Source organism: Ciconia boyciana, chromosome 5 (genome assembly GCF_034638445.1).
Source record: "Ciconia boyciana chromosome 5, ASM3463844v1, whole genome shotgun sequence".
Classification (NCBI taxonomy): domain Eukaryota; kingdom Metazoa; phylum Chordata; class Aves; order Ciconiiformes; family Ciconiidae; genus Ciconia; species Ciconia boyciana.
In genome coordinates, this window is record NC_132938.1 from 84,007,386 (window position 1) to 84,023,602 (window position 16,217).

General features: G+C 46.9%; 1 protein-coding gene across 3 annotated transcripts in view; it reads right to left on the reverse strand.

The window, feature by feature from the left end:
• ADAMTS3 (ADAM metallopeptidase with thrombospondin type 1 motif 3) overlaps positions 1-16,217 on the reverse strand; it is a 131,565-nt gene that overhangs the window by 10,172 nt on the left and 105,176 nt on the right. For 2 of the 3 annotated variants that reach the window (XM_072862985.1, XM_072862984.1), the window contains 12 exons: positions 15,270-15,426; positions 13,837-13,942; positions 12,774-12,917; positions 11,313-11,445; positions 10,703-10,816; positions 9,452-9,597; positions 8,716-8,891; positions 7,568-7,701; positions 6,916-7,039; positions 3,015-3,095; positions 1,238-1,401; positions 477-642 (listed from right to left, as the gene is read on the reverse strand). In XM_072862985.1, the coding sequence (XP_072719086.1) occupies positions 477-642; positions 1,238-1,401; positions 3,015-3,095; positions 6,916-7,039; positions 7,568-7,701; positions 8,716-8,891; positions 9,452-9,597; positions 10,703-10,816; positions 11,313-11,445; positions 12,774-12,917; positions 13,837-13,942; positions 15,270-15,426 (1,645 nt within the window). The remainder of the gene's footprint in view (positions 1-476; positions 643-1,237; positions 1,402-3,014; positions 3,096-6,915; positions 7,040-7,567; positions 7,702-8,715; positions 8,892-9,451; positions 9,598-10,702; positions 10,817-11,312; positions 11,446-12,773; positions 12,918-13,836; positions 13,943-15,269; positions 15,427-16,217) is intronic. The other variant, XM_072862986.1, reaches the window with a different exon arrangement.

Genomic DNA, 16,217 nt, shown 5'->3' on the forward strand with positions numbered 1-16,217 from the left:
TGGCATGGAGAGGGAAGGAATTGCCCCCCTGACGCCAAGCAGCAGGTCACCGGCTAGCCTGGGAACGAACCCAAGCCTCATTTTAGTGTTGTTGCTACCAGAACACATCGCCTGCTCGACTGCTGTATCTAAGAGTTAAACTTATTTTGACATTTGCATTCCCCGTTCTTTGCCGAAGAGTACTGTACATACCAGAAGTAAAGTCAATGCTCTGTAGCACTGAGTCTGTACTTCCAAAGCGGCTTTGGCTACTCAATTTAAACACCTAAAAAGGACTTTTTCTTTCTAGGCTGGAAGTGTGACACTTCTGAATAATCAGGCACTTCAGGTATTTTAAGCTTGGGCCCCCAGAATAACAAACCGCTTTTAAAAAAAGGCGGCCAAGCTTCCTAAAGCATTCACTTCCCCCACCTTTTACTGTTCCCCTTCTGGCAATTTGTCAGGCATTACTAGAAGGTGCTACAGCATCTGTTTACCTCCGCCACAGGGTTTGGAGCACTGCGACCAACTCTTTAACGCCCACTCAAAAGTATCTATTTCTTCCTGTAAGACGTTGTTGCTGTTGATAGTTGGCACCGAATCCTCGTGAATGATGTACTTGTAAGTCAGGCTTGATCTTGTGTCATTCTCCCGCGGAATGATCTATTAATAATCAAATGTAAACAGTGGTTACAAAACCAGAGCTGTTATTTATTCCTTTGCAAAGTAAAGAAACCAAGGCCTGGCTCTTGGGGGAAACGTGGAAACTGCTAGTTGGGAAAAAAAAACCTGGTTTTTGTCTTCACAGTTAGAACTAACAATAGTAAGATCAACACAGAGCCATTTAAAATGACAGACACTTCTGGGCTAGCATTCTAAGCTGGCCAAGCGGGACGCCATCATCTGGGAGGGAAGGATGGTGTGGCCACGTCATTTGCCGGGCTAAAGAGTAGGGCTGGTCTCAGACATGGTTTGACAGGTAACGCCCCTTTTTGGTCCACCGAAAGCGCCCCACCGATGCCCGACAATGCAATGTGGGGCTTCCGATGGACACGTTACCGCTGCACGAAGAGGGTACAAGAGAGGGCAGCAGCCGATGAGAAACGGGCTGCAGGCTATCAGCCGTCTCATCGGCACGTGTCTTTCAGAAAGGCGTTACACAGCAGCGTTTTATCTCTGCACGAGCTCCACGCTGGCCGTGCACTTTTTATCAAAGACAACCCCACGCCACGTTCCCACTGCTTGGCATGTAACCTACCAGCACAACCACCGCGTCGTGCAAGGGCCCGTCAGTGTGGAGAGTTTCTATGTCGTCCTCTATGTTGTACTCCCACTCCACGCCCAGGTCGATGAAAGATCGGGATCTGGCCTCCTCCCCTTTCCCATTCAGAATATAGTGTCCCGTAGCCTGGTTCTTAATTGCTAAAAGGATTGAAAACAGCGCCAGTCATGCCTCCCATCCTACTGTCGGCAATCGTGGGGGCTTATGCGAAACCTGACGGGAGATGTTACAGAAGGCCTTTTGCAAAAAAACCCAAGGCGCTAGCAAGTGCTGTAGGTGCACTGGCTCAGAGAAGGGCCCTCCAAGGCCGTCTCATGCAGCCCCCGAATTCCAGTTTGACGACAGATGCACTCACATGTTCGCTTCGATTTTGTACCCCCTTAGCCAGGCGAATTAGATGTAGAACTAGAGACAGACTGAAGCACCTCTTCCTCTGCAACGCGCACATTTCCCATACTAGCTTAGCTCCCCAGAAGCACAGGCAGTAGCGAGGAACTCGGGTCAAACCTTCAGAATCACCCGCCTGCCTTATTTGCATAAGACCAAAATCAGTATCACTGGGAACGCCTATTAGTACAACAGACACCTCAGCAGACTTTAAGGGCATTTCGTCCATCCCTCAGATTAGGAAAAGGACAACTTTTCATCACGTTTTAGCTTCTCTGGCGTACGTACGTATGTACCAGATGCTAAAATCAGTAAGCAAGGAGCTGAGGCATGTGAAGCCCTGGGAAACTACTTGGTTTTGGGTTCCCGCACCACCTTGGAAGTCAGGCAGCGTGGGGATTATGATGATGATGCTCCAATTAGAAGCCAATACATTAGAAATCTGGAAGATGGACTCTCATTTTTTCTTTTGCGTAACTTTTTCCAATGCACCACAGAACACGGTAAAAAACTAAGCAGGAATCTTACAAGTTCCTATGATTATAGTAATCCAAACGCAGGAGCTCTGCGGTACCTAGCGAGTAGCTTCATGAAGCCACTTGCTGCCAAAGCAAAGCTATGCTTCTCTGAAAGTTACTATCAGGCTACGCCTGGTCCAAAATGAAGCTCTTGGACCTCAAAAGCCAAGTTTCCCCCTTTGACATTGTCACAGTTGAAACAATTTCTTTTCTTTTCTATTCCTACTTCTTTTCAGTAACTGATCTAACTCTGCTTGAAGGGTTTACAACTGAGACATTGCCCTAGCACATGAGGAGCTGACTAAAAGGCCGTAAAAATCCATGCAAGATCTCACCCCTCTCCCGTGAGCTAAAAATCCCTTAAGCGTTAGAAAACGGCAAGCAGTAAGATACAAACTGATTGACAACAGCGTGAACTGGCCTAGGTGAGAAAAATCTGAAATAAAATGGACTGCAAATGTATCACAAGTTCCCCAATCTTCTTGCATTACAAAAGCTGTTGCTTACAATCTGCTGCAAATAATAATTAAAGATAGTGAATTGCCTTCACATAATAGAATACACAGTCTTTACCCTGGCAGTGCCCGTTTAGATGTGAGTGATGACCATCTTTTGTTAGTAACCATGCAAATTAGGCTCAGTTTAATATTCTGAAGAATTCAAATGAGAAGTAAATACTGGTGTGCTGAGCTTACGCTGTAGGACTCAGTCCTTAACATGCAATTTTGAATGCACATATTTACCCAAAACATTTTAATTTGGTTATCTCATTTCTCAGGTTCTTCTGCATGACTGCCCCGTGCTTCTCGTCATGCCTCAAAGCCAAACCTGAGGAGAGAAACACTTACCAAGAAAGTGAGGAGAAGCCTCGTCTTCTTGGATAAACACATGTCGAGCACCCGGAGGGATATCAAACATCTTAAGGTACCCTTTGGCATGTGTAGCAGTCAGTGGAGAAAGCAGAGATGGAAAGAAAAAGTAATAGCCGTGGTTAGGAGCGTGCTACACGGTCCAGCTTCTACTTGCAGAAGAGCACATCCATCGCCAACTGAGCAGCGGTGTCAGAAAGAAACCGAGCAAATAGCTTTGTAACGTATTTGCCAGGGCCTCCTTGTGTTTCTCCTCTTTCAGAGAGAGAAGAGAAACCAGTTACAAATCTATTTGTCACTCGACTAGCTACACTGCTATAGGCCGTATCAATTAACAATTCAGGCAAAAATATGTTTCCCATGTTCCTCAGGATACGAGGGGGAACAACACAAGTCTTCCCGATGACTGTTTCCAAATCGCTCATCAGCCAGGCCGCTTGACTGGAGTTTACTCACTGTCATGTTAGACGTGAAATGTCCTAAGTGTCTCTGCTTACTTGTGGGACACGGAAGACTGGAGGAAGGTGGGCGTAGCGCAGAGCGCATTGTCGCTACACGTCAGAAAGGCTCGTCCGTACGGAAGCTGGCCCAAACTATTTGCAACTGGGAAGGTAAAATGCATCAACTCAATTGCTGCTGCTGAAGGGAGGGGGCTGAATTCAACTCTCTACAGCTAAAAGTAAAAAGCTGTTCCCAAAGAAAATGATCCCGATTTTAAATTTCAATTATTTATCAATCCAAACCGCAGGTAATTAGTGTAACATTGAGTAAGTACTGTCATTAGGAAGACCAAAATCCCTCCTAGGGACCTGTCAACAGGTACTTCTAGATCAAGTTTTAATCAAGAGCACCATAAGCGCTCTGAGTGCATGGTATTTTCATATTGCTGTTATTTCCTCTTTAACGACTGCAGATTTAATTACGATAAATCTCTGTACATCCCTTTTTTAGGAGCTGAGCAAGTTTCTCTCTCTCTCGTACTCTGCTATGCGACCTTCCCGAGTGATCCAGCACTCCTACAGAAGCAGGGTAGATGTGACAAGAGTTTTGTTATTTCTGCATTGCAAAGACGTAGCACTGAGGTAATTCTGTTTCATCCTGGGGATCCTGGGACTAGTGACTGCATTGGTAGTTCGTCGTGCACCTGACACGCTACAGCTCCTTGGAAAATCTAAGTGAAGAAAAAGAAGAGCCACGAATATGTAAAATCATGGGCTCGGCTGACGAGCGGCTGCACAAACAGCATTTGCCAATCTTTTCGTCGATCGTCTTTTGAGCATACGAAACATAAAGCTTTTGCCTGATTTGGCGTTCCCTATCAACGGCTGAACGGAGACGAGAACTGCAGCAAGAACTCCAGTTGCCGTGGATGCCTCTCTTTCTACAAGCACTTGCAACTTACCCAGTGTATTTCTAGACTCCTTTGTTTCAGAGAGGGAAATATTGCGAGCTCCTTTGGGCAATGTAAACGCTCCTCTCGTCTTCCCTTAAACAGAACGTCTGTAATTAGTGCTACGGGAGCCCAGTCTCGTTATTTCATTGACTACGTTTGTCAGCCAGATGGTCTTTACAAGTGTGAAGTATCAATTACGTTATGCGTTCAAATGCATTTAAAGCAGAATCAGACGCATCTAGCAAATGTTAGCAGTCAATGAAAGTCAGACCAGTGAAAATTCAGGTAGGTGATTTTAAGTTGGATACTTGCAGATTTCATTTTCCAGAAACTTGAATTCTTTCTGGCACCTCTTGCTTAAATGTTTTCCTGTTGGAAGAGGTCAATTAGTCTTTTTAATGACTAGATCGCCACAGTTACGGTAAAACAATAAACATTTCATAAGCACTTCTATCGCTTTCACAAACATTTGCAAATAAGGGGCTGATTAACAGCACTCTTCCCTGAACCATCTCCTAGCGCTGGCTGTCACTGTGCATTGCCGTGCTTTCCGGACACGGAGAATACCGTGCAGACGTTCCATCGCGTGCCGTCACCCGTCGGGCAACGCAGCGGCTCGCAGTGGCCCGCAGGCAGAAACGCTGAGCCAGAAGGCGGGGGGGTCAGTAGTATATTTTGGCCTCTGCTGGCCTCTCGTTTGTCCTGTTAACCTCCCAGGGAGTAAGCCAAACCACAGGCTTAGGCACGTGGACTGCGAGCTAGGAGCTGCAAACCAGCAGTACAGACAACAGAAAGCAGAGTCATTAGAGAAAGCTCTTTTGGGACTGGATCCAAAGTGGTGACACGAATCACCTCTCTGCCCCCAAAATGCCAATAATTTCTTAGTGAAAAAATCAGAAATGCTCTTAGAAGGCCGAGCATTTTTTTTTTTTTTTAATTTTTTTAAGAAAAGCGCAGTAGCCGCCAGCTCCGGAAACACACGGGCTTACACATGAGGCTCAAGTTACAGTCCTAAGTCCGTTACTCCCACAGTTTGAATGATTCGTGCATTACTCCGTGTCCAATCCATCAGCCTCCAGGGAACCGTCCCTTTCAGAAAGGCTCTCTACCGTAATTCGATAATTACAATCAGCAAACTTTTCCAATTGGTTTGTAATAATTAATAAGTATTTTCAGCAGAATATTTTCTGTATTTTATTTCCAGTTGCCCATTAACTTATCTTCGTCCGGGTGTAGTTTGGCTGCTCACTGCCCACATTTAATTACTAATGCCGCAGTAAAGCTTGCTTCGTGGCAGCGATTGCCGGCCTCTAAACCGCTAATGCAGATATTCACCCTATCTGTCCCTTAGCCCTCCTCCGCTCTGTACTAAAACACTTAGTTCTATCAGACAGATATTCCCGAAATAGCTGCTCCCAGTCGCGCAGGAGATACGCTTCTCTGAGTAGCTTCCCCAGGCTGAAAAAAAAAAAGGCTGTAGGAAGCCTTAAAAGCCTAAAGCCTTAAAAACCAAAAGAGTCACATAGCAAAACGCACGAGATAACACTGCCCTGGCTTAGCAAATAACTGAGGAAACAGACATTTCTGAAGAAGTCCAAGGAGGTCTTGCATTGTTATTGATAGGAAATGTCTTGCAAAGTACCCCAGTGTGCAGTCTGAAAAGTTTAACCAGGTCGTTCTCAGTTCTGAGCGAGCAGAATGCTATCATCTGCTCCACTGCATCTCAGGCACACGGCTTAAAGGGTCTGAGCAACCAGGATTCCTGCCAAAACATTCTTATATTTGGTTCAGAATTCAGCTGAATTTATTTTTCATTGGTTTATTTGACTGCAGGGCTGCAATTTGTGAGAAAGCATCACAAAACCCCAACTTGACATGAGGATCCGTATGCTCATTTCATACGCGCAGACATTCAGACTTCCATTTCAAACTCTTGAGTGCAGGTTTGAGAGGAAAAACGTGAAACGCTTGTGAAACGCTTGTGAAATGTGAAAAATGTTGTGAAACGCTTAATCTTTCATGGGAGCAAAAAAAGTGCCCTTTAGTCCTCCTACAGCTAGAGGCATGCTACACTTAGTGCCTGGCAAAGCATCTCGATTTCTTCCGCGTTTCACTGTGAGAAGAGCAGTTTGGCTTTGGTTAGCAAAACTCCGTGTCCCCCCAGTGATCAGAAACATTGTCTGGCTTGGCTTCAGCATTTGCAGAGAAGAGCTCAACACGCTCTGCACGGGGAGCGTTTCTCCATACGCTTGGCTGACCGAGCTTTTTTTCTAACGGGTCCTTCAAAGGCCAGAAATAGTACGCTGGCTTCGAGATGTCTTTTCTTTATCAGGGCCTAAACTGGTTTTTTGCACGTCAGCGTACAACTTGTCTTTTGCTACCTTAACATAGGTTGCATTTCTGACCGGTCTGCAAGGGCAGCAAGTGTGACAGAAACACCAGAGACAACAGAAACTCTAGCCAGAGGCATGGAAATGCTATTCCTACCAAGCTTTTTGGGAGTGCGGGTAAAGGTTCCCTTCACGGTTCGGCAATGAGAGTTATCCCCGCCGCAGACGCCACACTTATCTTCAACCTTATTGGAGCCAATTTCCTTGTCACAACCCACTTTCTGCAGAAGGAAGAGTGAAAAGAAAAAAAAAAAAAGAGAAGGTTTTGACACTGGTTGTCAGTTGTAGTTACGGTGGGAAGCCATGGCAAAATTAATGCGTAGAGGAAATTGCCACCCAACACGGATCTATTTTATTTAAACACAAATTACTCGCAAATCTGATGCTGGATAATGGTTTGCACGTGAAAAAACATTTCTTGCTTTATATTCACTGTACTTCAAGACTAAGAAAGATGGGAAAGGCAGAAAAAGAAACACAATTCCTTTCAGATACAAAACTAAGTGCAGAAAAGGCAAATGAAAGGATCACTTGAAGGCAAGTGGAGCACAGGTCTGTGCCGTTGCTCTAATTTACTGTAAATCCCAAGGAATTATGAGGAATATGATGCTGCAAACACTTAATTCAGAAACAGCTGCAAAGTCTACCTCTGCACTCTTGACCGAGTTCTTCTGACTGATTCTAACCAGAGCCGTTCCGTAACGCGGCACAGCTCGAGGCCCTGACGCCCTCGGGAAGCTGTCACTCACCACGCATTCTCCACGAACGCAAATGCTGTAGGGGTCTTTATAGGAGCAGCGAGTCCCGTCGTGCGCCAGCTGTTTCATGTAAGCAACATCTCCGGTTTCTTTGGATTGGCAGTACAGGTGACATCTCTTATTAGCTGTGTCGCAAGGAAAGAGAAGTGACTGCGTAAATTAACAGCAATCCAGATGTGTTTCAGAAAACTATCCCACTAAAGGAGCGAAGAGAATACGACAGAGATAGAAAGGACCTTTAACAGACAGCCGTGGGGGGGAAAAAGCAACTAATTTGCTTTTCTGTGCATGGTGGGCCTATCCCTTTGAGAGATTCTCACAGAAATCAGTCCCCTTCTAAAGAGGCTCCTAGGACTGGGTTCCCGACTATTCTGAAAGCAGCTTTCACTCCGATCCTGTTGGGAACAGGGCTGAGTTTACCAAATCACAGGGAAAAACGACAGCAGAAAACTGTGAGAAGATGGTACTAAAGCCAGGTGGAAAGCACGGAGGATTTGGATCTCTAACTTGCTTTTTTTGAAAATACCAGCTGAGCAGGTATTTCCTGGTGAATGTCCCAGTGTAAGTCCTCAGCCACCGTGCAAAGGGTATCTCAGGAGACAGCCCAGGCAGAAACGCCAGCCACTCCGCAACACCGTCCACTGAACTAGGAATCTGTCTGTGCTCGGAGCTGTCCTTGTCCCTCAGGGTAATTACTGGGTTAGAGAAATGTTAGTAGCGAAGACTGACAGGACCAGGCCGAGGCGGATGGATCTATGAAAGAGTGGGAAAATACTAAGACGGACTTCTCAGGTAGTGCCATTAGAAAAAACACTTTTAATACTTTGTGCAGCCGCGATCAAACGCGGACCCTTTGCACTCGGGCAGACGAACGGCTGTACGGAGAGAGGGCAGGGAGAGCTTTTCACGACCCAGCCAGCAGCTTTCCACACTTTGCCCCAACAGCAGCGAGCCAGAGCTCGACAGCGCAGTGCATTAAATGCGCTATTCCGGCAGGAGCCGAGAGCCTCAAGCCTCTTGCTACGTCACGTTCTCACTAAGAGGAGGATGAAAGTCAGGGGAAGAAGAAGAAGACGACCCCCGCAAGCTCTGGGAGATTCCAGGGCTGACTTGTAATACGGGCACAGAGCAGGACGTACAGTCAGGGTGCTCGTAGGGCAGCCAGTGGTGCTTGCTGTTCTGATACTCAAAGTGGGAATTGCGTTGCTGACACTGCTGCGCTCTGAAGTCCTCAAAGTGCTTCGGACACTCCTCTGTATTGCAGAGCTGAAACTCAAAATTGACACCAGCACAATCTTCACCGCCGTTAATGGGCCTGCAAAGAGAAAACACCCGAGAGATTCTAAAACCCGCTGGACGTTAGCTCTGGGGATGTTTCTTCTGTCTTAGGTGAAATTTCACACTCTATTTTAAGAGACAATTTTGCTAAAAAGGCGTGCGAAGTGACAGAAATGGAAACAGAGCCGGTACGCTGCACAGATATGCACTGGCAGTACAAGCTCCGTGCTTCCCACGCATCCCCAAGGCATCTGCTGAAATGCAGAAGTACTACGTGGGCACATGTATGCTGCCCATAGTTGATTTATAATCAGAGATTATCTAAGCTTATCCTGCAGCCTGCTGAGCTCACACACTACGTACTCTTTGCTCCCTTACACATCAGCTAAATCCTTGGGATGGTTCTCCACAGGCTTTCCGCTGGAAATTCCTGGATTCTCCAAAAATGATCCTGGCTCCCTGCAAAAAGCCACACCTAGAGGGGCTCGAACAGAACGTGAATTTTGGCAGACTCCATCCAAAACATAAATGCCACTTAAACTGACACCTAGAACGACTCCCAGCTGACTGCAACTACCACCTAGCCCGAAGACCTACATTGGATTGTTGCACTGGCGTGTCCGAAAGCGAACTCCAGTTCCACAGGTTCGTGAGCAAGAGCCAAATTTTGTCCAGGGTCCCCAGTTGCCATCCTGCTTCAGCTGGTTAGCGTTCTTCCACATGCAGTGACCTTTATAGCACCACTGAGAGAAACCGGGCAAGGGAAACAGATGAGAACAGACACAAAACCCAAACCAAACGTATCATCGCGGTAAAATTAAAAGCGCACAGAGGCGAGCTCGTGGGCTGAGAAGGGACATCTCGGAAAAGAGGCTGCAAGCAGAGACTTCCCTGGGGACAAAGCTGCTGAGGGTCTCCGTGCTCCGGGCCCGAGAGCACGCGGCCCCGCTCCCCGAAGGCAGCCCGCTCCGTGACGGAGCAGCAGCACCGCCCAACGCCAGCCCGAGCCCTTCCACGGCAGACACGTGACGCTCAACACGTTCCACCCTCCTCTTCACTTCATTTAAGTGAGTCTTTGTTTCATTGAGTCTTAGTCGCTACCACCTTTTTGAAGGAATGTTAATGTTCTGAATATCAGCAGGATAAAGCTTTTGCTGAGGATTAGTTGGGGTTTTTTTTCTTTTTTTTTCCCTCATTCTGGCCAAATGTCACACTTATGCAAATAGGCTGGAACAGAGGGCTAGTCACTGGGCAGGGTGTTGTTTTGCTGCTGGCCAGGGCGTACTCAGATGGTGTAAGTGGCTCTCCTGTATCTCAAAATACATGGAATTTGCTAAACAAACATTTATTTGAGTATAATTTTATAATTAAAAATGAATTAGCAGCAGGACACCCACTAATGGGGATATTAAAAGGGAAAATAGCGAGCTAATCCTAAGCCTGCACACACATTTAGCCACAGTATGTCTGGACCACAAGCGCTGAGAGGCGGCCCTACAGTAACGGCATTATCTGCTACCGTGCATTCCTGAAGACACTCTGTGGACACTTTGCAGATGAGACAAGAATAAAAAAAACCATAACAAAAAGGTCACAGGAGAGGCTGCGAATGGGTTACACCTCAGCTGGGGTTTCTATGTCCAAAATTTCCTTCGTACTGCGGGAGACCTCGTACAGTTCACAGACGATCCCAGTGGGAAAGCACAGCTCCCTCGCTTCCCTTCCCCTGGCTCCACCCAGGGGACGCCGGGCAATGCCCTGTTTTCCTCTGTGCCCTTCAACCCAAACGAATGCATCTGTTGGGTTGGGTTTTTTTCCACACAAACACAGCGAAAACACAATACTCACTTTTCCAGGGGCACATTCTGTCCCGTCGAGCGGAGGTCCTTTCTTAGTCTTACAGAAATACGGGTTATCTGGATGGCTACACCACAACTGCTTGCATGGGTCAAAGGTTCGGAACTGGAATGCAGAACATGTATGAGATGAAACTCAACATTACATTATTACTACTTTTCAGATAAGGATTCAACCCACCCAGTCAATTCATCTCACACAGACGGCTACCGATAAGTACAGTATCTTCAGAAAGAGAAGGGCAAAAGCATCTTCAGAAAGAGAAGGGCAGTGCTTACTCCCTGCATCCCCTAGTCCTGAGCTGGTGAGAAGAGGAAGGGAGGAGGCAGCAGAAGCGGGAGGAAAATGAGGGTTTTTTCCCTTCTTCCTTGGGATCACTACCACAAGCCTGTGCCACGGGGACCGTGCTGCCATCCACCTGACCATTAAGCCAAATGACCCAGACGACTGGCTTTCACCCATAAATCTCTCTCTCCTCTTTATAGACCTGTTTAACTGCTCTTCAATTACGAGAAAACGGGTACGTTGCAGCTCTTTAATAAGGCCAGACACCAACTTGCTGAATGAACGTTTGTCTTTGCCATGACTGCCTTGGACGTACCGCTGTGCACATTTTATAGCCAACGCCAAAATCAAAGCGGCACTGTTCGTCCATGGAATAATTGATGCCTGGCAGTTCAGGAAGCTTGGGCCAATCGTGTTCGAAAGGGTCGTCAAGAAGACAGTCATAAGAGCTGTGGAAAGATACACAGGAAAAAAAAAATCAGGAGAAGATGTAGTGATTTTTTTTTTGGATCAGCAAGATCAAAGTACTTATTCTTAGTAAGGCAATACTCCTTTTCTCCAACTTGTTCTCTGTCCTGTTTACATAGTCATTGCCCCCCAAAGCACAGGCAGTCCCTTCTGCGGGAATATTGCCTACTGCAACATGGCCGAGCACGGGATGGGAAGCTCCGACTTGGTGCTCCGACCTGGAGTACGATTCCTGATATAAGGCCTAACACAAAGCCCGCTGTAGTCAGAGGGAGTCTTTCCGCTGGCTTTACGGAGCTTTCAAACACGACAGTCGTCTGAGTTGTCGGCCTTCTCACCCGACATCTACTGTGTTCACAGGGAGGAAGCCCTGCCCACGTGAAGGGCAAGAATAAGGCTTGCTTTTTTCTCATTCCTGTTTAACTCTTAAAATAGCGATGCTGGTGGGCTGCTCCTCCTGCACTGGGATATTCCACTGTAAGCTCTAAGGTCTCAATCAATTACTATTTTATGCCTTATGTTACAACCAGAGTTTCTTCTGTAGATGTGGGTCAACTCACGAAGTTTGCACTCAGTTTTGACCGGCAAAACCAGCTATTTGCAATGGAGAAGGACGCCTGAGTAACAGTGGGATGAAGAGGTCCATACGTGAAGGGAGGCAGAGATCTGCTCTCCTGTTCTCCCTAATTCCGACACGCGCACACATGCCGCCTGCTCTCCTCCGCAACTTTTGCTAGTTCCTCTTCTGAGTTTAGGGCTTCACAGCATAACTCCTAGAGAAATCAAAAACCTAGGGAAAACACCAGCTACCTGACATGAAGTCTGCCTGCGACCGTATCCCCAAGGACGCGAGGGGCTTTGAGCGCAGCCCTGCGTGAGGAAGCGCTGCTCCTGCTTTATAGCTTTTTTAATATAGACCTGAAGGGAAAAAGAGTATGGCAAAGAAGGTGATCGGAAAACCGCTCCACCGAGGAGACCGGTCGTGGAGATGGCGGTGCCCGGCTGCTGTTGCACTGAAGCATGGAGCAGCCTCCCGGGATGCCCCTGAAGGCTGGATCCCCGTTGGGAAGCAGAGAGCAGGCCACCCCGGTGGATCCCGTTCCTCGGTGCCCCTGGGGCCCAGGTCCGCTGTGTGTATAAGAAGGGCTTCCACAGGCAAGGGTCCCGTTTCGGACCCAGCTCCTTCACGCTGGGACGGCCTCTCCCCTTCTCTTGGCTGCCTAGCAGACTGGCCCTGCACCCCGGGAACTGCAAAGACCTCTGTTTCCTCTAGTCAAACAACGGCCAGCGAGTGCGGACGGGTCCTTACTGTATGTATCTTTTGAGTTCTTGGCCGCTGCACCTGGACCAGTGGTACCGATGAAAGGCAGCCTGCACCAGGGGGGCCATTACACTCCCCATTGCCGTCTCATCCCCACATCGGTTCCCTTGCCCGTCGTGCTCCATTCCCAGCCTGTAACAAAGAATCGCCGTCAGAGCCCAGGCAGTTCCCGCACTGCAACCGGTAAAACAAGTGTAAAGAAAACAGTTTCTCATGCACGTGTAATCACGCAAAAGGAAATAGCTCTTTGCATTCTACAGATACAACCTGCGTTTCAAACTGATCTTCTTTGAGGCTCTCTGAATGCTCTTTCTTTTACACTTCGTTTTATTTGTTCATACCAGGAATGAACTAACTAGACGATGACGACTTCTTCCGCTTCGGAAAAAGGAAAACAACAATTCTGCTCAGTAGGGAGCAGTTCGTTCAGACATTGAATTGTTCGTGCTTGTGTACTCATTTATCAAAAGCACCTATTGAAACACAGAGCTGACGTAGTTATCACGCTGCATCTCCAAAGAGCTAACACGGTTAGCACGTCACATCTCCAAGCGTGCGTCCCCAGCTGTGCAGCTCACCAGCAGGAATTTAGCCCAAGTAGCCTGCACTACTTAAGGAAGACAAAAATCAGATCCTCAGTGCTTGACATTAATTTGTCCAGGCAGCTAACAGAGATCTTCGCGTAATCAGTTACTCCCAGCTTAACATTTTATCATTCTTGAAGAGGTGCCAAATCTCACAAATCAGCACTTCCAGTCAGCGAGAAGAAAGAAGTTACGGAAGCTTGACAAGCTACTGTCCCCGCTGCCTGGGCCTTCCAGGTTTCTTACTGACCTCTTCCTCGCCCAGAGGAAACAAGTTCCCCCTCTCTCTTCCCCTTCCTTTCTTCCCCCACTTCTCTCTTCATTGCTTAAACCACTGACGCATTCCAAGGGGATGGAAATAAAATTAGGATAGCTTTCAGATAGCCATTAAAATTAAACCCCTCGAAGCAAGCAGGAGATGCAGTACCGTATTTTGTTGGCGATCTAATTGTAGAAGTTAGACTTACACGTGACCGGTTTCATGCGCAACAACAAAGGCTGATGAAAACCCATCCTCATGGTTGAGAGTACAGCTGCGGACCGGGTGACACATGCCGGTAACAGGAGCGTATCCTATCGAGAGAAACCAGGTCTCATTCTTTCACCCATTACACTTATTTTAAACGAGGCCCCCCAATAACTTACTCCCTGAGAAGAACCTAGGATTATTTTCTTTTGATTGCCTATTTTTTCTCTGTCTTTGCGATTGCTGTCGAACAGAGTAAATGGCTCTGACGTCCTGGGATTGAATCCACCGACATCTGTGTTACTTCAGGCACTTACACTTTTATCACCAAAACCGCACAAGACTCCTGATCCATTAAAAGGTGGAGCTATAGGCTGGGATTTTTTTGCATGTGTTCATATTAGTACCTTCGTCTACCTACTGCCTGGCGCATATCGCATGTCTTTCTTTTCGTCAGTAAAAGTTAAAATCTTGCTCAAGACAGGGAAGTCTGCCTAACATCTCAACCTAACCAGCTTCACTCCAGGCATGCCAGCCCAGGCCTGAAGGAGAACTCAGACCCTTCTCTCCCCATGAAAGGGGAAGGGAGCATGGAGGTACGGAACTGAAAGTTCAGTAGATACTGTCTTAGATAAAGAAATGTCTTAGATACCGAAAGTATCTGAGAGTACTTGAAAGTATCTGAGAGTATCTGAAAGTACTGAAAGTATCTAAGACACCTCCAACTGGACAGCCAAACCACGGTCTCACCCAGACTCTTCTTCATCTGCACTGAATCACATTTACCTGCGCTGACATAAATCACGCTTTGTGAATTTACTTCCCATTATCATTAGTTCCTTGAGTCACAAAGATTACTGCAGGTATCAAAGTAGCTGGTACGCTATCTATAAAAGGAAGCCTACAGTGAATGATGCGATAAAATAAAAGTGAAGTTGAATGCAAAGTGCACTGAGCGTTCCCAGTGATCCCTGCGCACGCACACACACAAACACCTGGTGTCTGCCAGAAGTAAACAGCTATTTCACCTCTCAAGTAAGAAACTTAATCTGCTGCAGTTAGATATAAATGGCAAGGACTACCATGGCAAGGTCTGCTTGCTTTTTAAAAAGTACGTAAAACGAATGGGAGGAAGTCCTTTCTCTCCACAAGAGAGTAATGGGTACACGCTCAGGCTGTCCGCGGGGGCCTTTTCTGAAGCCGGAACAGGGAACTGGCAGTGATGCTGAGCGCACGTGCTTTCCCCAACCCGGCCAGGTTTCAATACGTCTTCAAAATTGAACACGTCCTCGAGCATTTGCTGAATAAAGACCTACGTTGCTTATTGTCTCAGGATCACATAACAATGCAGTTTTCCAATTTTCCTCTTTTCTGGCAGACGCTAGCCCAGAAACACCAAGTCCAGATAGTTTTGCTCCAGGTCAGCTGCATTACCTTGCATACCAGCAGGCCCAAAATCTTGCCTGGTTAAGAAGATGGCATGATCGTGGTGCTCGGAGTGATTGGGGTCCGACTTCTGCTGCTGATACGCCCAGCGGCAAACGTTCTCCAAGCTTCTCGAGGGGTTCCCCCTTTCAATCAAGCTAATGGACTGAAAGAGCAACACATTAGACCCAGTTGCTCCTAAAGGCAGGAAATTCAGACAAGGTTTGATTTTCTTGGAGCACCAACCAGGTCCCCATTTCTCTTCCTAACCATTTCTCTTCCTAACCATTTCTCTTCCTAACCGTTCCTCTTCCTAATAGTTTCTCTTCCCTATCACTCTAAGTCATGACAGCCTTCTTTCCTATGAGAAAAGAAAATGTGTATGTTAACAGTGACCATGCATGTGCAAGAGTACATCTTTAGGGTTTTTTTTGAAGACGGTTTAATGAGTGTTCACATCATCTATGAAAATAACTGCCTTTCTGTGTATAGCCTGTAACGTGCAGGAGGAACACACAACCTGATGTGAGGATTGAAAAAGGACATTTTTATTTCTTTTGTTGGAACTTGCTTACATTGCGGACTGCCGGACGACGTGACTCAGCTGAGATGAGTGCGCGTGCAGCGACACACACAGCCGGCGTGGAGGAAGCCAATAATACAAACACAGGGGACAATGCCTCGACTGCTGCAAATCACTGCAGTGCCGGTAAATGTGCACTGATGAACACAGATTAAACATCTGGTTCCGTGAGATTTTTGCTACAGCGTGTGCCTACAAGCTCAGTAAATTTAATTACAAGACAAACATCAAACTGCTCTTTTGACTTGCCCAAATCCAATGTCTGAGTTAAATGGAGCAGATACGATCTTTATCAAACCCTAAACAGCGTCACTGCTTTCCTCTCATCCTGAACAATTTAACAAGCATTTGTTTCAAAACTCTCTGAGTGTATT